The sequence below is a fragment of the Alternaria atra genome (genome assembly GCF_907166805.1).
Source record: "Alternaria atra isolate CS162 genome assembly, contig: 23, whole genome shotgun sequence".
Classification (NCBI taxonomy): domain Eukaryota; kingdom Fungi; phylum Ascomycota; class Dothideomycetes; order Pleosporales; family Pleosporaceae; genus Alternaria; species Alternaria atra.
In genome coordinates, this window is record NW_025091321.1 from 1,140,119 (window position 1) to 1,153,520 (window position 13,402).

Consider the following 13,402-nt stretch of genomic DNA (forward strand, 5'->3'; position numbering starts at 1 on the left):
TGGGAAGCCGAGATAGCGACCACCGGAGTATAGTGAGGACTCTCAGTTGGTATGACGATCCTGAGATGTCTTGCGCCTTCAGAGGTCGTCATCTCGCGAGCACATGTTGGGATAGAAGTCTGTCTGCGCGCTCGCTGAGGAGGACGTTCACGGATCCTACGCGAGTAGCCTGGGTTTTGCGCTGTTTGGCTTTGAAAAGCTTCATCGTCGTCCTGCGTTGTTGTACTGTAGGCTGGAAATCTGTGGATGGTCCAGTGTGCTTGAGGTAGTAGCTGAGATCATTCAGGCCCAGATCAGCGCTCGCCGTCAATGCATCGTGGCTAAGAATTGGTGGTGCCAACCGTCCTAACTGCGAGGAACCTACGCCACCGGCTTGTCCCACATCGAGGCGTTTTGATATTCGCTCCTTTGGAACATGGAGATCATCTTCCAGTTTGTCATTCTCGGCACTAGACGAATGTTGCTCGTCAGCTATAAAGACAAAATCGCCGTGTGTAGAGATGGCTGACTCGGTCTGGACTGGAAAGGTTGGGTTCGTGAGCCGCTTCGGGCTACGATTCGGTACTGCTGGTGGTGGCTCGTGTAGATCAAGTTCACCAATAGCGTAGATTTCCGTGGACTTATTGGTCGATTCTAAAAGAGGCGGCTCAGGAGACATGGGAAGAGGAACATTCGGCGGATCCGGCGAATAAGCATGGCAAAGCGCTTTCGGTACTGACACTGGACCGCCCGTCTGGCTGTCGAAGTATCTTTGGATCACTCCGAAAGTGCCCATTTCCCCGACTTGCTCCGTTTCTATCTCAGGTAGAAGCTCGCTCATGGTATCGTAGCTTGCCTTGCGTCGGTGCTTGGCAACCAGGGGTTCCAGTGGCGCATGTCGTGCACTTGGAATTGTTACTTTGAATGGCGTTTGGCGGCGCTGGCGCTTCTTGTCTTGTGGACGACTCACCGGTGAGCTCGCGCTTCGAATGCTGGTATCGCGGCCTACATGCTCAGAAGAGAAGGTAGAGCGTGGCTCGTATGTAAGCACTCTGGCTAAAGGGACGGATGATGAGCGTCGTCTTGGCTTGGCCGATGGTTGATAGACCTTTGGTGATGATGACGATGAAATCTCCTTGGAGTCGGGTTGTATTGCATTTCCAAACTCATTTGGGGTGGATTCCCCAGCTGTATGGAACACTGTCGATGAATTATAGGCATGTGAACTGGTAGTAGTACGATTGTTGCTGAACGAATGGGTCCCATGCGACGTCCTAGGACGGGAGTAGTTCTCCTTCGAAGTTACGGAAGGTTGATAAACGTTGAATAGTTTTGTGGACTGCATTTCGAAGTCTCGTGGAGTGTGGTTGGGAAAGGTGCCTTTGCGTCTTTGTTGACAGCCAAACTCATCTATAAAGTGCACCGGCGGTGACAAGTCATAGCCAGTCGGCTGAGTCCCTGCAGTGGTCGGCGAAGTGTTTTCGTCCTGCGTCCAGGCCGTTGACTTGCGCTTGAGCGACTCGGACGTCACACTTGTGTTCGTCTTACAACTCTCCTCTAATATCCCAGCATATTCAAGAACACTCCAGCGGGTATGACCGAACATTGGGAATGAGTTCAAGAGGCTTTCTGTAGAAGCAGACGAGATCATGTTTGCAACCTGGTTGCCAAGTACTCTTGAACCAGACGCCCAAATTGCAATTCTCTTCTCGTTTCAATGCCTAAGCGCAGGCCTTGAGTACTGCTCAACAAGGAACACTGGCTGAGAACGGAGCACAACCAAGAGATCGGTCACTCAGCAGCCGCAGTAGTGTTGTATCTCACGAAGACTGCTGAGTGTTGGCTGTAACCCTACAGGGGTAGGATGAGGGATTGGCTTCGATGATTGACAGGGACGGCGTGGGATTGGCTTTAATTTGTAGAAGATCTGGCGGCCGGCAGCTCTCTTCGCGCCCAAGCTTGCTGCAGATAAGACAGCTTCTCAGATTCGAGAGGAGGAAAATCATGTAGTGTAATCAGGGGCGGATCCGAGGGTAAGCATCACTTCTCGAGCTCGTGATGCCGAGAGGCAAGGCAACGTGACACTATAGCGTGTTGGCAGCAGAGCCGGTAGCCGATGATGAGATTGCGCATCAATCAGGAGAAATTTTTGTCTCGAAAGACATTAAAAATTGATAGGGTTAGTACAAAGAGATGTTGGAAACACCCGCGAAGGAAAGGAAGACTGCATCCGGGAAGTACGAATTATTAATTCTCCGTTCATAAAACATATTGAAGATCGCACCCAAATGCGTACTGCAAGCGAGCCACGATCTGGGGGATGTGCCACTGGCCGATGACGATAACTGGGTGCATAAGTTTGTGGTACAAGTGTACGAAGGTGATTGGCAACCGGGTAGTACAAAAAGAGCGTGAGTGCTAGCCGACTTGCTTAATCCGGCGGCGATAGGGGGCGCCTTGCTGATGCTACGCTGGAAGAGACGCCATGCCGAATGATGCGCAAGACGGATCGTTGATTCTGGCTTGAAGAGTCTGGGTGCAGGATCCAATAATTGGCAATGGGCGGTGTGCATCACGGTAGTAAGGGAGCGCCTGACTAGTGGGACACAGTCGCAGCCCTAAAATGCACTCGCGATACCGCGACCACACATAGACCCGATGTACATGACGTGCACAAGTGACGAGAAAACGGCGCATTACACGCTTGGGGGTTAGAACATGCTGTAAATGTTCCGAGGAAGCGATCAAGCACACGGCACGCACGTCGATCATTATCTGCCGGAATTCGGCCACGAAGCACCCCTTTAGGCTTCGTGGTCGATCTTCGTCTGATATGGCATAGGGCATATGGCCCCGGAAAGAGATAGTGTCGGATAGCTAGGTATACATAGAGATACGCATGAACGCCGGGCAATGCTAATGAAAGTGTCCGTCCATTTGGAAGGCGCCAAATGCTAATAGAGCATATTGCTAACCATGCACGTAGGAAAATAATGCCACTCCGGCCCCTCCCGCCGGTTAGGGTATTGTACAGTTAGCCATTCCTTGGCTTTTTATTTTTGATGAAAGGATTTGGTGGTTCACGAGGCCGCCTACGAATTTTAGGCTTTGCCATCGACATGCCGCCGATGACGTCTCCGGGCGGGGGAGCGACTGCACCGTTCGTCCCGTTGCCTGCTTCTCCACTAGGCGTCGAGCTCTTGCGTGACGCATCAGCAATAGCAGCTGGTGTTGACCGGCCGCTGCCTCCGTTCATGGTATTGGAGGCAGAGTCGGATTGAGCATCCTCCATTTCGGCATCGCTACTCTCAAGCTTGATTTTATCGAAGCTGGCGATGTCTTGGAACTTTCGCTTTTCGTGATGTACCAGTGTTTGTTCGTTTTTGATCTCCGTCTTGACCTCTAGCTTGATAGACTTCGAGTCCGAGCCTGAAGACGTACTGGACTGGTTGCTTGCCGACCTGCTCATGGGCTCTGACTTTACTTCTGGTTTGACCTCTGGTGTGGGACGGTGAGGTTGTACATAACCTTCCTTTGGAGCCGGAAATTTGCTAGAATGCTGGTTCAGCATCTTTGGCACGTCTTGACTGGAAAATCGCTTCCTCTCCTTCGCGTCAACTATGAGCTTCGCCCAGAACTGTCCTCGCATGAGTGAGTCAGAATTGCCCAACACCCATAGAGACGATTTGGCACGCGTGAGACCGACGTTCATACGGCGAATGTCTTGGAGGAAACCAACGCCACCTGCTGGTGAGGCTCGTACACAGGAGAAGATGATAATCTCACTTTCACGACCTTGGAAAGCATCGGTGGTGTTGAAGTCGATGTCTTCGATGATGCTCTGACCGTATGCGTTCATGAAACGTTGTTTGAGTTCGCGCAGTTGGCTCTTGTAAGGTGTGATAATGCCAATCTTGCCTTTGAAATCATAATCCGGGTAGTCGGAAGTGACACGCTTGTATAACTGCATCGCGACATTGATCTCGGCGATATTGATGAGCGAATGGCCCTTTGGAGCAGCTTGGTGTTGACCTTGGACATCAAAGAAGCGGTAAGGTCCTAGCAGCATACTCTGATGCCATGGTCGCTCACGTAGGCCAGCCATATCGTCACCGTCCAAAAGTCGGCCGTCGTAGAAAGTTCGACTGGGAAACAGACTGATTTCCGGATGCATACGGTACTGGGTGTCCAGTAGATGCACATCGTCTGGGTGGTTCTTTTGCATGCGAACGAACAAACTCTGTTCATATTGGAAACCCTTCGCTTTGTCCGAGAAGACCGTTGGAGGCAGTTGCTTTGGATCTCCGACCAGGATACACTTGGCACAACCGTACTTGAGGGGAATAAGTGCGCTCATCTCAACACACTGGGCAGCCTCATCGACAATGACAGTTTCGAACTCAATGCTCAGCCCTTGGAACATTTCATGTCCAGAGCCGCTGAGTGTCGCACAGATAACATGTGCATCGTTCAAAACTGCTTCCTGTGCACGTCGTCTGTTCAGGTCTGCGTTACGACTGGCGAGCTTCTCATCGTCCTTGACATTATCAATCTTCGTTCCCAGGGCTGTTTTGCGCCTGCGTAGCGCGTTGATATCGTCATCGAGCTTGGCCGCAGCTTCTCCTTTCACTTCCCCTGTATCTCGCTGCTGATAAGCTTGTTTCAGTTGATCAGAGACCTGTTTGTGTTCCTGAAAGAGCTTCTGTGTCGCTTCTCGGTCATTGCCGTTCGACGGATCAACACCTAGGCGCTTGTTCACAAGCTCTTCCAGGGTCACATCCTGAACACTAGCTTTGATGGCGTCTCCACGACCTAAACGGACGATGTTGAGTTTGCGCGACTCGCCGTTGAGAGTTTTGATGCCATCTTTGAAACGCATGACCAATTCGTCCACGGCCGCGTTACTGGGCGCGCAGACCAGCAACTTCTTCGAAGCAGCATTCGAGTTTTGTTGGCCGGGAATAGCAATCGAGGTACCGCGGTTTCGGAGGCTGTCGCTCAGGATAGCCCCTACAATAGCAGTGATAGTCTTAGTCTTTCCGGAACCAGGCGGTCTGTGGGACTAGTTAGAAATTCGCTCGGCAACGTATGGATGTTGTAACTTACCCTTGGATCAAGGTGAACGCATCATTATCGATGGCAGATTTGATAGCCTTCGCTTGTGCCGGGTTCACATTGTAGTTGGAGATGAGTGGCTGGATCTGGCTATCCTTGTAAGTCAAAAGCGGGCTGGGCTTCGCGCGGATGATCTCGTCACACAGATCATAGTACTGAAGACCTTTCAGCGCACCGTACTCGCGCTCCAGAGATGTAATTGACTCGAGCTTGAAACCCAGAATAGTATTGTTTGGTTGCAGTGCGGTTGAGAGAGGATTGCCAGGTACGACGCGGTACGAGACTTCGATGTGTTGCTGCTTCCTCTTCACGCGGAACACCCTGGCGAGACATGTCGGCTCATCCGCAGAGGGTGATTTGGATTTCGCGAAGAGTATGATGTCACCTTCGGAGATGAACACCTCCTTGTTCTCGACATGAGTCATCGTGCTGCCAACTTCCTGGAACATGTCGACGGCAGCTCGCGAAGTGATTCTTATCTCGTATGGCTTCGCTTGGTTCTCCTCGCGAGCTTTGACGAAACCTTGCCATGCCTCTAGGGTCAGAAGTGGTTCAAAAGTATTCTGATAGTCGTTGGGCGTGCGGAAGGTACTAAGGACCTTGGAGTACATGTCCGGTCGGGACTTGGGTGGAAAGGGGCCCTCGTGGAAGTAGTTCCAGCTCAGGATAGTGCGATGTAAGCTGCTCAGGTCAGGCGCCAAACGAGCGCGCATGTCTTTGGCAGAACGCTGAGCCCTCTTTTTCTTTGTCGGCATCTGGATCTTAACTTCATTGACAATGTTCGTCTTCGGTCCAGTCTTGACCTTGCTCTTCTTGATGCCAAAGAGGTCTTCATCGATGTCACCCTCTTCGTCCGATGATTCATCAGAAGAGTGCATCAAACCTTCTCCCTTGGCAGCTTGATCTTTGCCTAACACACCTAGGCCCTCAAGACCTGAGCCGGCTTCCGCAATGTGGTTTGAGATGCCCCTAGCCGCCTTCGACTTAGCGATCGCAGCGGCTTTCTCTTTCTCCCGCCTTTGCAGTTCAAGCTGCCGCTTGCGTTTGAATTCGGCCTGTTGGGCATTTTTCTTGTCATCGAGAGCTTTTTGTTGGGCAGCCTTCACTTCGGAAGCTCTCATCTGCTCCCGTCGTTCCTGGAACTTACTAGATCCAGAAGTCATACTAGCCAGCAACTTCGCTTTGGCATCTGCTGATGTTTGTGTCACGCCTGGAGCCATCCATTTGCTGATCATGGCTTGCTTAGGCTTTGCAGGCTCCTCTTCCTTCACGAGCGGGCGGCCGAGATGCTCTTCGAGCGCTTGTTGCAGCTCAGCCTGTTGTGTATCGCTCAACTTCGCACGGACGTCTCCTGAAAGCACTCGTTCCATGTACGAAAGTGCATTGGGATCAATTTCGATAGACACACGATGTAATCGAACAAGAAGCTTGCTGATCAAAGTCACGGACTTGCTCGACAAGAACTCGTCACGAAGACGGAGCCATTTGGCCAGACCCTCCATGGCATTTGCCGGCTGTGCCAAAAGTTCTTTGAGCAGAGCCGTCTTCGATGTTGCCTCGTCTTCATCGGAAGAAGGCGGCTTCAGGGCAGTTGCAAAGATGCTGCATTGGTCGAACAGCACATCAGCAAATTGCATAGTGTCTCGGCAAAAGTCCATCATCATGTGTTTGTCGTAGAAACCCAAGTTGCTCCAGGCTTCAGTAGTGGCGAAGATCATTGTAAGCGAGTCCCAGAGGTTCTCCCACAAATTCATCGTGGCTGCAGCGTCGCCGGAATCGTATTCTCGGCCTCGCAAGATACCGTCTTGAGAGTTACAGATGATGTCGATGATATCAGTGCATGTTCGGATCATACTCGGTGCGGGAGCGAACGCTTTCTTAAGCCGAACTTGCCGAACCGAGTCCGAGATACCTCGAACGACGTGCCTATAATGGGCTCTCAGGATATGCTGCAAAGCGCCTCGACGTTCCTCTTCACCACTTATGACCTTCAAAAGCTCAATAGCGGAGTTGCGCGTATCTTCTGTCGATGAGAACATCAGAGAGACAATCGCGCTCGCTGCAGGCTGTTGTCCGAACAAGGCTTGCAATAAGGTGGGTTCAAATTCCGACATTTTCTCCACGACATCGGTGATAGATTGAGATAGTAGTCGAAATCGATCGTTGAAGTGTCGTACTTCTGGAGGTACCTTGTCAACGCCCGACTTCATCTGCAGTGGTTCAAGCCCAATCAGGCCTCTGCCAGCGATCAGAAGATGTGTCGCGAGCTCTAAGCTGTCAGGGCCTATTGCTCGTAGGACTGTCTTCCATATGGGACTGGACGGCGGTGTTTGGGTAGGCGATGGTGCTTTTGCAGAGATGAGTTGCCTCTCGATAATGAGGGACTGTGCTTCCAGCTTGAATGCATGTTCGATCACCGAAAGGGTCAGTTGCATATCCTCATGGTTTTCCTTTTTGTGTTTGAAGTTTTTCAGGCTTGTGACGAGAGGTTGTATGAAGGTTGATAGTAAATCCAGCATGCCGTTGACGGTTGGCTGGCCAACAAACTTATCCATGCTTTTGCCTTCTCCCATCTTGCGAAAGGTATAATCTAATACTTTGAGACCTTCCTTGTAGCAGTATGCTCGAGCCACGGGGGGATAGCGGTCCGACTGAAAACGACCAAGCAACGCGTGTGCAAATGGCCGGACCGACGGACCAAGATTAGATAGCTTGATGGAGTCCAGAAAGACTGGGATCCAGCTGAACGCAGCATGAAGGTTGTTCATGTTCTGTTCGTTTCCTTCCGCGGTTGCGAGAAGGAGTTGGTTCAAGATCGGGCTGTTGAACACTTGTTCTACCACTGTAGCGATTGAAGAAGTTACAGCATTCATGCCATCCCAGTAGTCAATTGGGGACTTCTCCAGTAGCTGCGTCATGGTCGCAATCAAATCCAGAAAGCCTTCGGACTTCAGTGAGAGGTGGTCAAGCATCAGGCGGTAGAAGTCTCCGTCAAGGCCCCGCAGCGAGTCCGTAATCAGCTCCCTGTCCATCTTTGCTACTATGAGACGGATGCCACCCCAGAAGAGAGGCACCACGGATAAATCCAAGTTGCTCATTTGGACCTTCATCATAACACTTGTGACGTAATCCCGCACAGCCCATTCCCATTCAGATTTGAGTATGTTCCTCTTGAATGTAGACCAGGATTCCGTCGCCCATTTGTGTCGTCTGTCAACTCTGCTGAACAAAAAACGTGTCATAGCAGGGAGGTATGTCTGAATCTTCAATCGCTTCTTCGTTTGAACCATGTCGAATGGTGCATCGAAGTGTCGCTGGAGGAGTTCTTCGTTCCGTACGAGGGCGTCGCAGCTAAGCGCTTCAAAGAAGCCGTATGTGCATTCGTTGGGTAGTAGCCGGACGGAACGCGTTTTCGGTTCAGCTTTGCTCAGTATCTCGTTCGCCTCGTCCAAGCCCTTCTGTATGCGACCTAGGCATTGGTTGTCTACCACTTGTAGAAAGTCCCCGATGTTCTCCTCGTCATATGAATCGATCAGCCGTGTTCGCCATTCTGCTCTGCTCTGGTGGAAGACTCGCACGCAGACATCGCAACTCTGCATGAGGCTATTAAGCCGGCTGACCAGCCATTCCTTGTGTGGTGCTGCTTCCTCTCCGTCGAATGCCAGTATCTCCGCCGCCTTGAGGGCTGTCCATCTCCGGTCTTCGGCAGCTAGGAGCTTGAGCTTGCGGTCGGCGAGTTCGTTGGGATCGGTTTCGGGCGGATAAGCGGCAACGTCCTCGTCATAATATACTGACCCATCGTCGCCGATGCGAGGACAGAAAAGATGTTGTTCTTCGGGTAGCTCTCGGAGCTCACTGTAAGACACACGGTTAGCCATGTCTGATGTTGACGACGTCAATGGAAGGAACGACACAAGATGACGTGTTGGAGCGACATGAGTATCCGCCCAAATCGGTGAAGGTGACAGGAATGAGGTTTGGTGAGCCCAATACTTACTTTATCTTCTCGAGAATCTCCGCCATGATCCCTCACCCAGGCCCTTCCTACTTGAGACACCCCACCCACGATGCCTCAGAGAGATGACGGAGTGCAGTTTGGCATCCACCGCCCTCGGTGTCTCTATGCGAGTACAGAGAGTTGCACTTGGGTCTATCTACGAGATGCTATCTATTCTGCGAGAACCCGTCGCGCCCTTTCAATGCTCGACGTAGGTAGTTGGAGAAGGAGATGGAAGTCGCGCGGGCAGTCAAGGAGTCTTGTGTGTGTTAAAGAGCGTCGGTTAGAGAAGGTATCAAGCTCAAAGGGGTGAGAGAGGGTGAGGGCGACGGTGTGGTTGCGATGTGTTGCGCAGAAGAAAGGCACATGGCAGACGTCAGTGCATCTGAGAATCCCCCATGCAAACGCGACGCGATCCACTAGCGCCCCACTTGCGCGTTCGACTGCCAAGCCTATTAACATTCCTCTTTCATCTCCACGGCAACTTGCACATGTCACCAAACTGTTACTCTGGCCGTGGATTTTGGATTTGCTATGAACATCGGGCTGGGTGTGCTTGGAACATGACATGCTGTACAAGCGCGTACCGTACTGGCCAGGTTTCCGAGGCTGTCTCACTCAACTTTACGCTTGCAGTCCAAAGGAGGGATAGAGCCTACGTTTACGAGCGATAGTCATGTCACTCAGCCACAAGGTAGGTGGATGCCAGAGAAGTAGGCGCATGGTAGTCACCCAACCCGTAAACATGACTCTCAAAACATTCGCGACGTGCGCACCGGAAGGTCGGACTATCTAATTCGCGCCTTTAATAACGAGGCAGATCCACGATCCTCGGACCTGTATTCGCTCCTTCCTCCTTCCTTTCGCCCGCGACCACGAAATTCTTCCTTCCTCTAAACAGCCAGTCCATGCTAGCGATGAAAGCAACAATGGCATAGACTACGCATACATCTACATATCTCGTCAGCGATACAGATATCTGCTCAAATGGCATCACTTACAGTTCATGTTCCCCGCCTCAACAGGTTTCGCGTACGGAAATGAGTACATGATCAGTGTGAACAGTGTCCAGAGAAGTAGTACGACATTCGCAAAAAGACCGATTGGGCCGAGCCAGAATGGCCCGTGGACTATGTTGTTGCGACCGCGGACGAGAAGACAGATGACCGGAACAGAGTAGCTGAGATACAAAAGGACGATGCATGCCGTTATCATCCTATATCTTATTAGCTTTGGTTCCCAGACACGGATTACGGGGCGACCTACGAGTTAAATGCCGTCAACGAAGCCAGATACAAACATCCCATAATAGCTACAATAACACAGCTCACAAAGTGTGCATTAAGAGGCACATCGAGTCCTGCATGTACCTTGGCCAGCCACCGATGAGCAGGAAGCCCACGATCCCGCGCAAAGCTCCAGCACAGCCGACTCTGCCATGTATGACTTGCGACCAAGCAACCCAATCCCGTAGCTATAATGAGCGCCTCAAGGACCGTTGCCCCAGCCTTGTTTCCCAGCGCGCGAAAGAAGATCTCCAGGATAGGTACCCCAGTATCTGATGCGCCAATCTCAGCAAAGTCCCCTACAATCGAGAAGAACATGGCAACGGAGAAGAACCAGCTCGTCACGAACCCAATGCCCACAGTCCCCATGATGGCTATCGGCACCATTTTTTCCGGCCGGTGTACCTCTTCGGCGAGATGCGTAGCGCAGTCTAGACAAGCGAAAGCCCAGTTTGTGTTCACGAGGCCGACGATGAAGGCGATGCCATCTTGTTGCCAGCCTGTGTTGTTTATAAAGGTGGCGAAGACGAAGCGAGCGTGCTGGTGTGTAGGCGCGACAGCTGGGACAGCGATGAGTATCACGGCGAAGGAGAGCAGCGAGGTCCACAGTGTGGTTTTGCCGATTGTGGGGAGCGTTTTGCCGTAGCAGTTGAAGAGGAAGCAGAAGATGTTTGAGAGCTGGTATGCGAGGAAGACGTGCCAGGGCTGGATGACACTGAGAAATATTTAGCAAGAGTCTGCATAACTTTCAAGTACCTTTCTTGACGAGGAAAAGGTGTAGAAAAAAGAAGCGCTTACAAGTCCGGATGCCCAAGTTGATAACACCCTACCAACGCACTACCCATAGCCAATGCCACAGACGCACTCGTAAACATGGCACCCCACCACGCCAACCACCCCGTCATATAACTCGCAAGTCTCGTGTATCGCTTCGGTGCTAGCTCACCAGCCCAGAAGTACTGTCCACCCGCGTTCGGCATTGCACTCGCCAGCTCGCTCAGACTGATACCCACACACGTTGAGATGAGCGCTATGAGCATGATGCCGTAGATGACGAGCAGCGGGCCTCCGGAATTGATGCCAGTGATGAGAGCGGCTGAGATGCCGAACCACGAGTTTGTGATTGAGAATCCGACCCCAAGAACGGACCAGACGGTGTACTTTCTCGCCATGTCTTGGGTGTAGCCCATTTCTGCTAGCTTGAGGGCGTCTGCGTCTACGGAGGACTTGGTTTGTGTTTCTACATCGAGAGAGATGCGAGGGCTTGGACGTTTCTCGATTTCAGACTCCATAGCTTTTTGAATTTCTTTGGTACTGTAGTTGATTTGGGAGTGATGCACGAGCAAGCAAAAGGTAATATAGTCGGAGCAAGAAGCCGCGCTGTCGAAGGAAGCATTTGGCAAAAGGCTTATCGCATCACGCCAAGCAGCCAGCACAGCGACCATGAAGCTTATATGCTGCTCATGATGAATGTCGCGGTCTGGGGGTGGGCCACGCTCGGGCGCAGAACGTGGGGTGATGAGCAGGGGAGAAAGCAACGCTAGATAAGAGATAGCGAATCGAGACAGCGAAGCAATGAAAAGCATTCGTAAAGAACGGAACAGCGATACCTAGAGAGTTCTTCACTAAGGCCGTGATTAGGGCCGAAGTCAGGATTTCTATGCCTGAAAAGCTTAGACGCGTATGCAAGAGTTGTTGCTGTCGCTTTGCGGGGAAGACGTCCGGCTTGGCTTGACCATACTTGCTGAATTGCATTTCTTAGCAGCCACATACGACGTCAAAGCTCTCTGTGTGAGGGGTTCCATTGCTCCTCCCCATGAGTTGCGCGGGACGATTCGACTTTGGTTACTTAGACAGCAATCGCAAAGTATGATGAGATGTAGACGAAGGCGTAAAACCTGAGGAAATGAATGAGTAACATTCAAGGTCGCGCTTCTTAATGTCTTCACGACGGCCAAAAGTATTAGACTGGAAGATATCGCTGTAGAAAGGATTAAAAGTGAACGTGAAGCCATGTCACTAGAACAACATTGGAAGTGCGAGTAAGCTATATTTTGATCATCACCTATCGGCTCGCTGATCTGCGTCTATAATTCATTATTGATGAACAGTCTCTAGAGATCTTAGATGTTAGAATAACCAGCCTAGGTCGCAAGCCATGTTGTGATGGTTGTAAAGAACGCATGTATTAGTTCAGGATTCAATATAGGATAGTTCGTAAACCCGCGATTCTTAAGAGCCGGCATTAGTTTGGTAAGATGCGGGGATCGCTCGAAGAAGTAAAGAGGCTTTCTGCGGGAAGACAGCCGCACCCGAGAGGCAGGATGACGCGTAAAGTAACACAGAAGCAACCAACTCTCGAGATTTCATCGAATGGGATAACACTTTGGGGGAGATACTGCGGAAGAATGCCGAGTCAAAAAGAATAGATAGCTTAAGAAGCCCATGCAAGCGCTACACGAACGACATCGGGACTGATGGTAATGAGTTGCAGCTGGTGTCGAGACGGCGTGCAGACGAGGGCGTACAAAGCGTGAAGCTTTCGGTCGCACTACATTTGTGGTGTCCATCGGCGCGGAAGCAGCAAGTACATAGCCGTATTTATCTTCCGGCGAATTTCTGCGGAGCGGTCCGTAGCTGTAATCTTGCGTTGTTTGCGAGAGCCCACTAAACTGAGATCAGCCCTATGAAGACAGCTGTCAGCATCGAAGCCACTTCTCTCTCATATAACTCTGTACCTCTCCACCACCTATGGTGGACTCAAAAGGTGAAACCATCAATTGATGAGTGATTTCACGACCACATCAGGGTGTAACAGTTACCCTCAATGGTATGTCGAGAACATCTTCACACCCACACAACTTCATTCGCTCCACTGTGGCGCTATTTGCATCTCTTCAACAACCTCTTCCTAGATACTCCAGCCTTTGAAATAGTTCCGAAGTAGTAGGTGACGCAAGCCTTTCACATCGATCGGCTCCCTTTGTACTACACGCGCCCCTTCTCGTACGACATATTAGCCCGA

The 13,402-nt window shown here is 51.2% G+C and overlaps 3 protein-coding genes across 3 annotated transcripts; all 3 read right to left on the reverse strand.

Moving 5' to 3' along the window:
- Nucleotides 1-88: 88 nt before the first annotated feature.
- On the reverse strand, nucleotides 89-1,630 carry ALTATR162_LOCUS3969 (uncharacterized protein; the record flags this gene model as incomplete). Its single annotated transcript, XM_043311579.1, has 1 exon — nucleotides 89-1,630. The coding sequence occupies one exon, from the start codon at nucleotides 1,628-1,630 to the stop codon at nucleotides 89-91; it is 1,542 nt and encodes a 513-aa protein (XP_043167514.1).
- Nucleotides 1,631-3,013: 1,383 nt separating this feature from the next.
- Nucleotides 3,014-8,972, reverse strand: ALTATR162_LOCUS3970 (uncharacterized protein; the record flags this gene model as incomplete). The annotated part of the gene is made up of 2 exons (XM_043311580.1): nucleotides 3,014-5,033; nucleotides 5,086-8,972. 2 exons carry the CDS (start codon nucleotides 8,970-8,972, stop codon nucleotides 3,014-3,016), a joined length of 5,907 nt encoding a protein of 1,968 aa, XP_043167515.1.
- A 924-nt stretch (nucleotides 8,973-9,896) lies between these two features.
- On the reverse strand, nucleotides 9,897-11,669 carry ALTATR162_LOCUS3971 (uncharacterized protein; the record flags this gene model as incomplete). The annotated part of the gene is made up of 4 exons (XM_043311581.1): nucleotides 9,897-10,042; nucleotides 10,093-10,307; nucleotides 10,358-11,092; nucleotides 11,176-11,669. The coding sequence occupies 4 exons, from the start codon at nucleotides 11,667-11,669 to the stop codon at nucleotides 9,897-9,899; spliced, it is 1,590 nt and encodes a 529-aa protein (XP_043167516.1).
- Nucleotides 11,670-13,402: the final 1,733 nt, after the last annotated feature.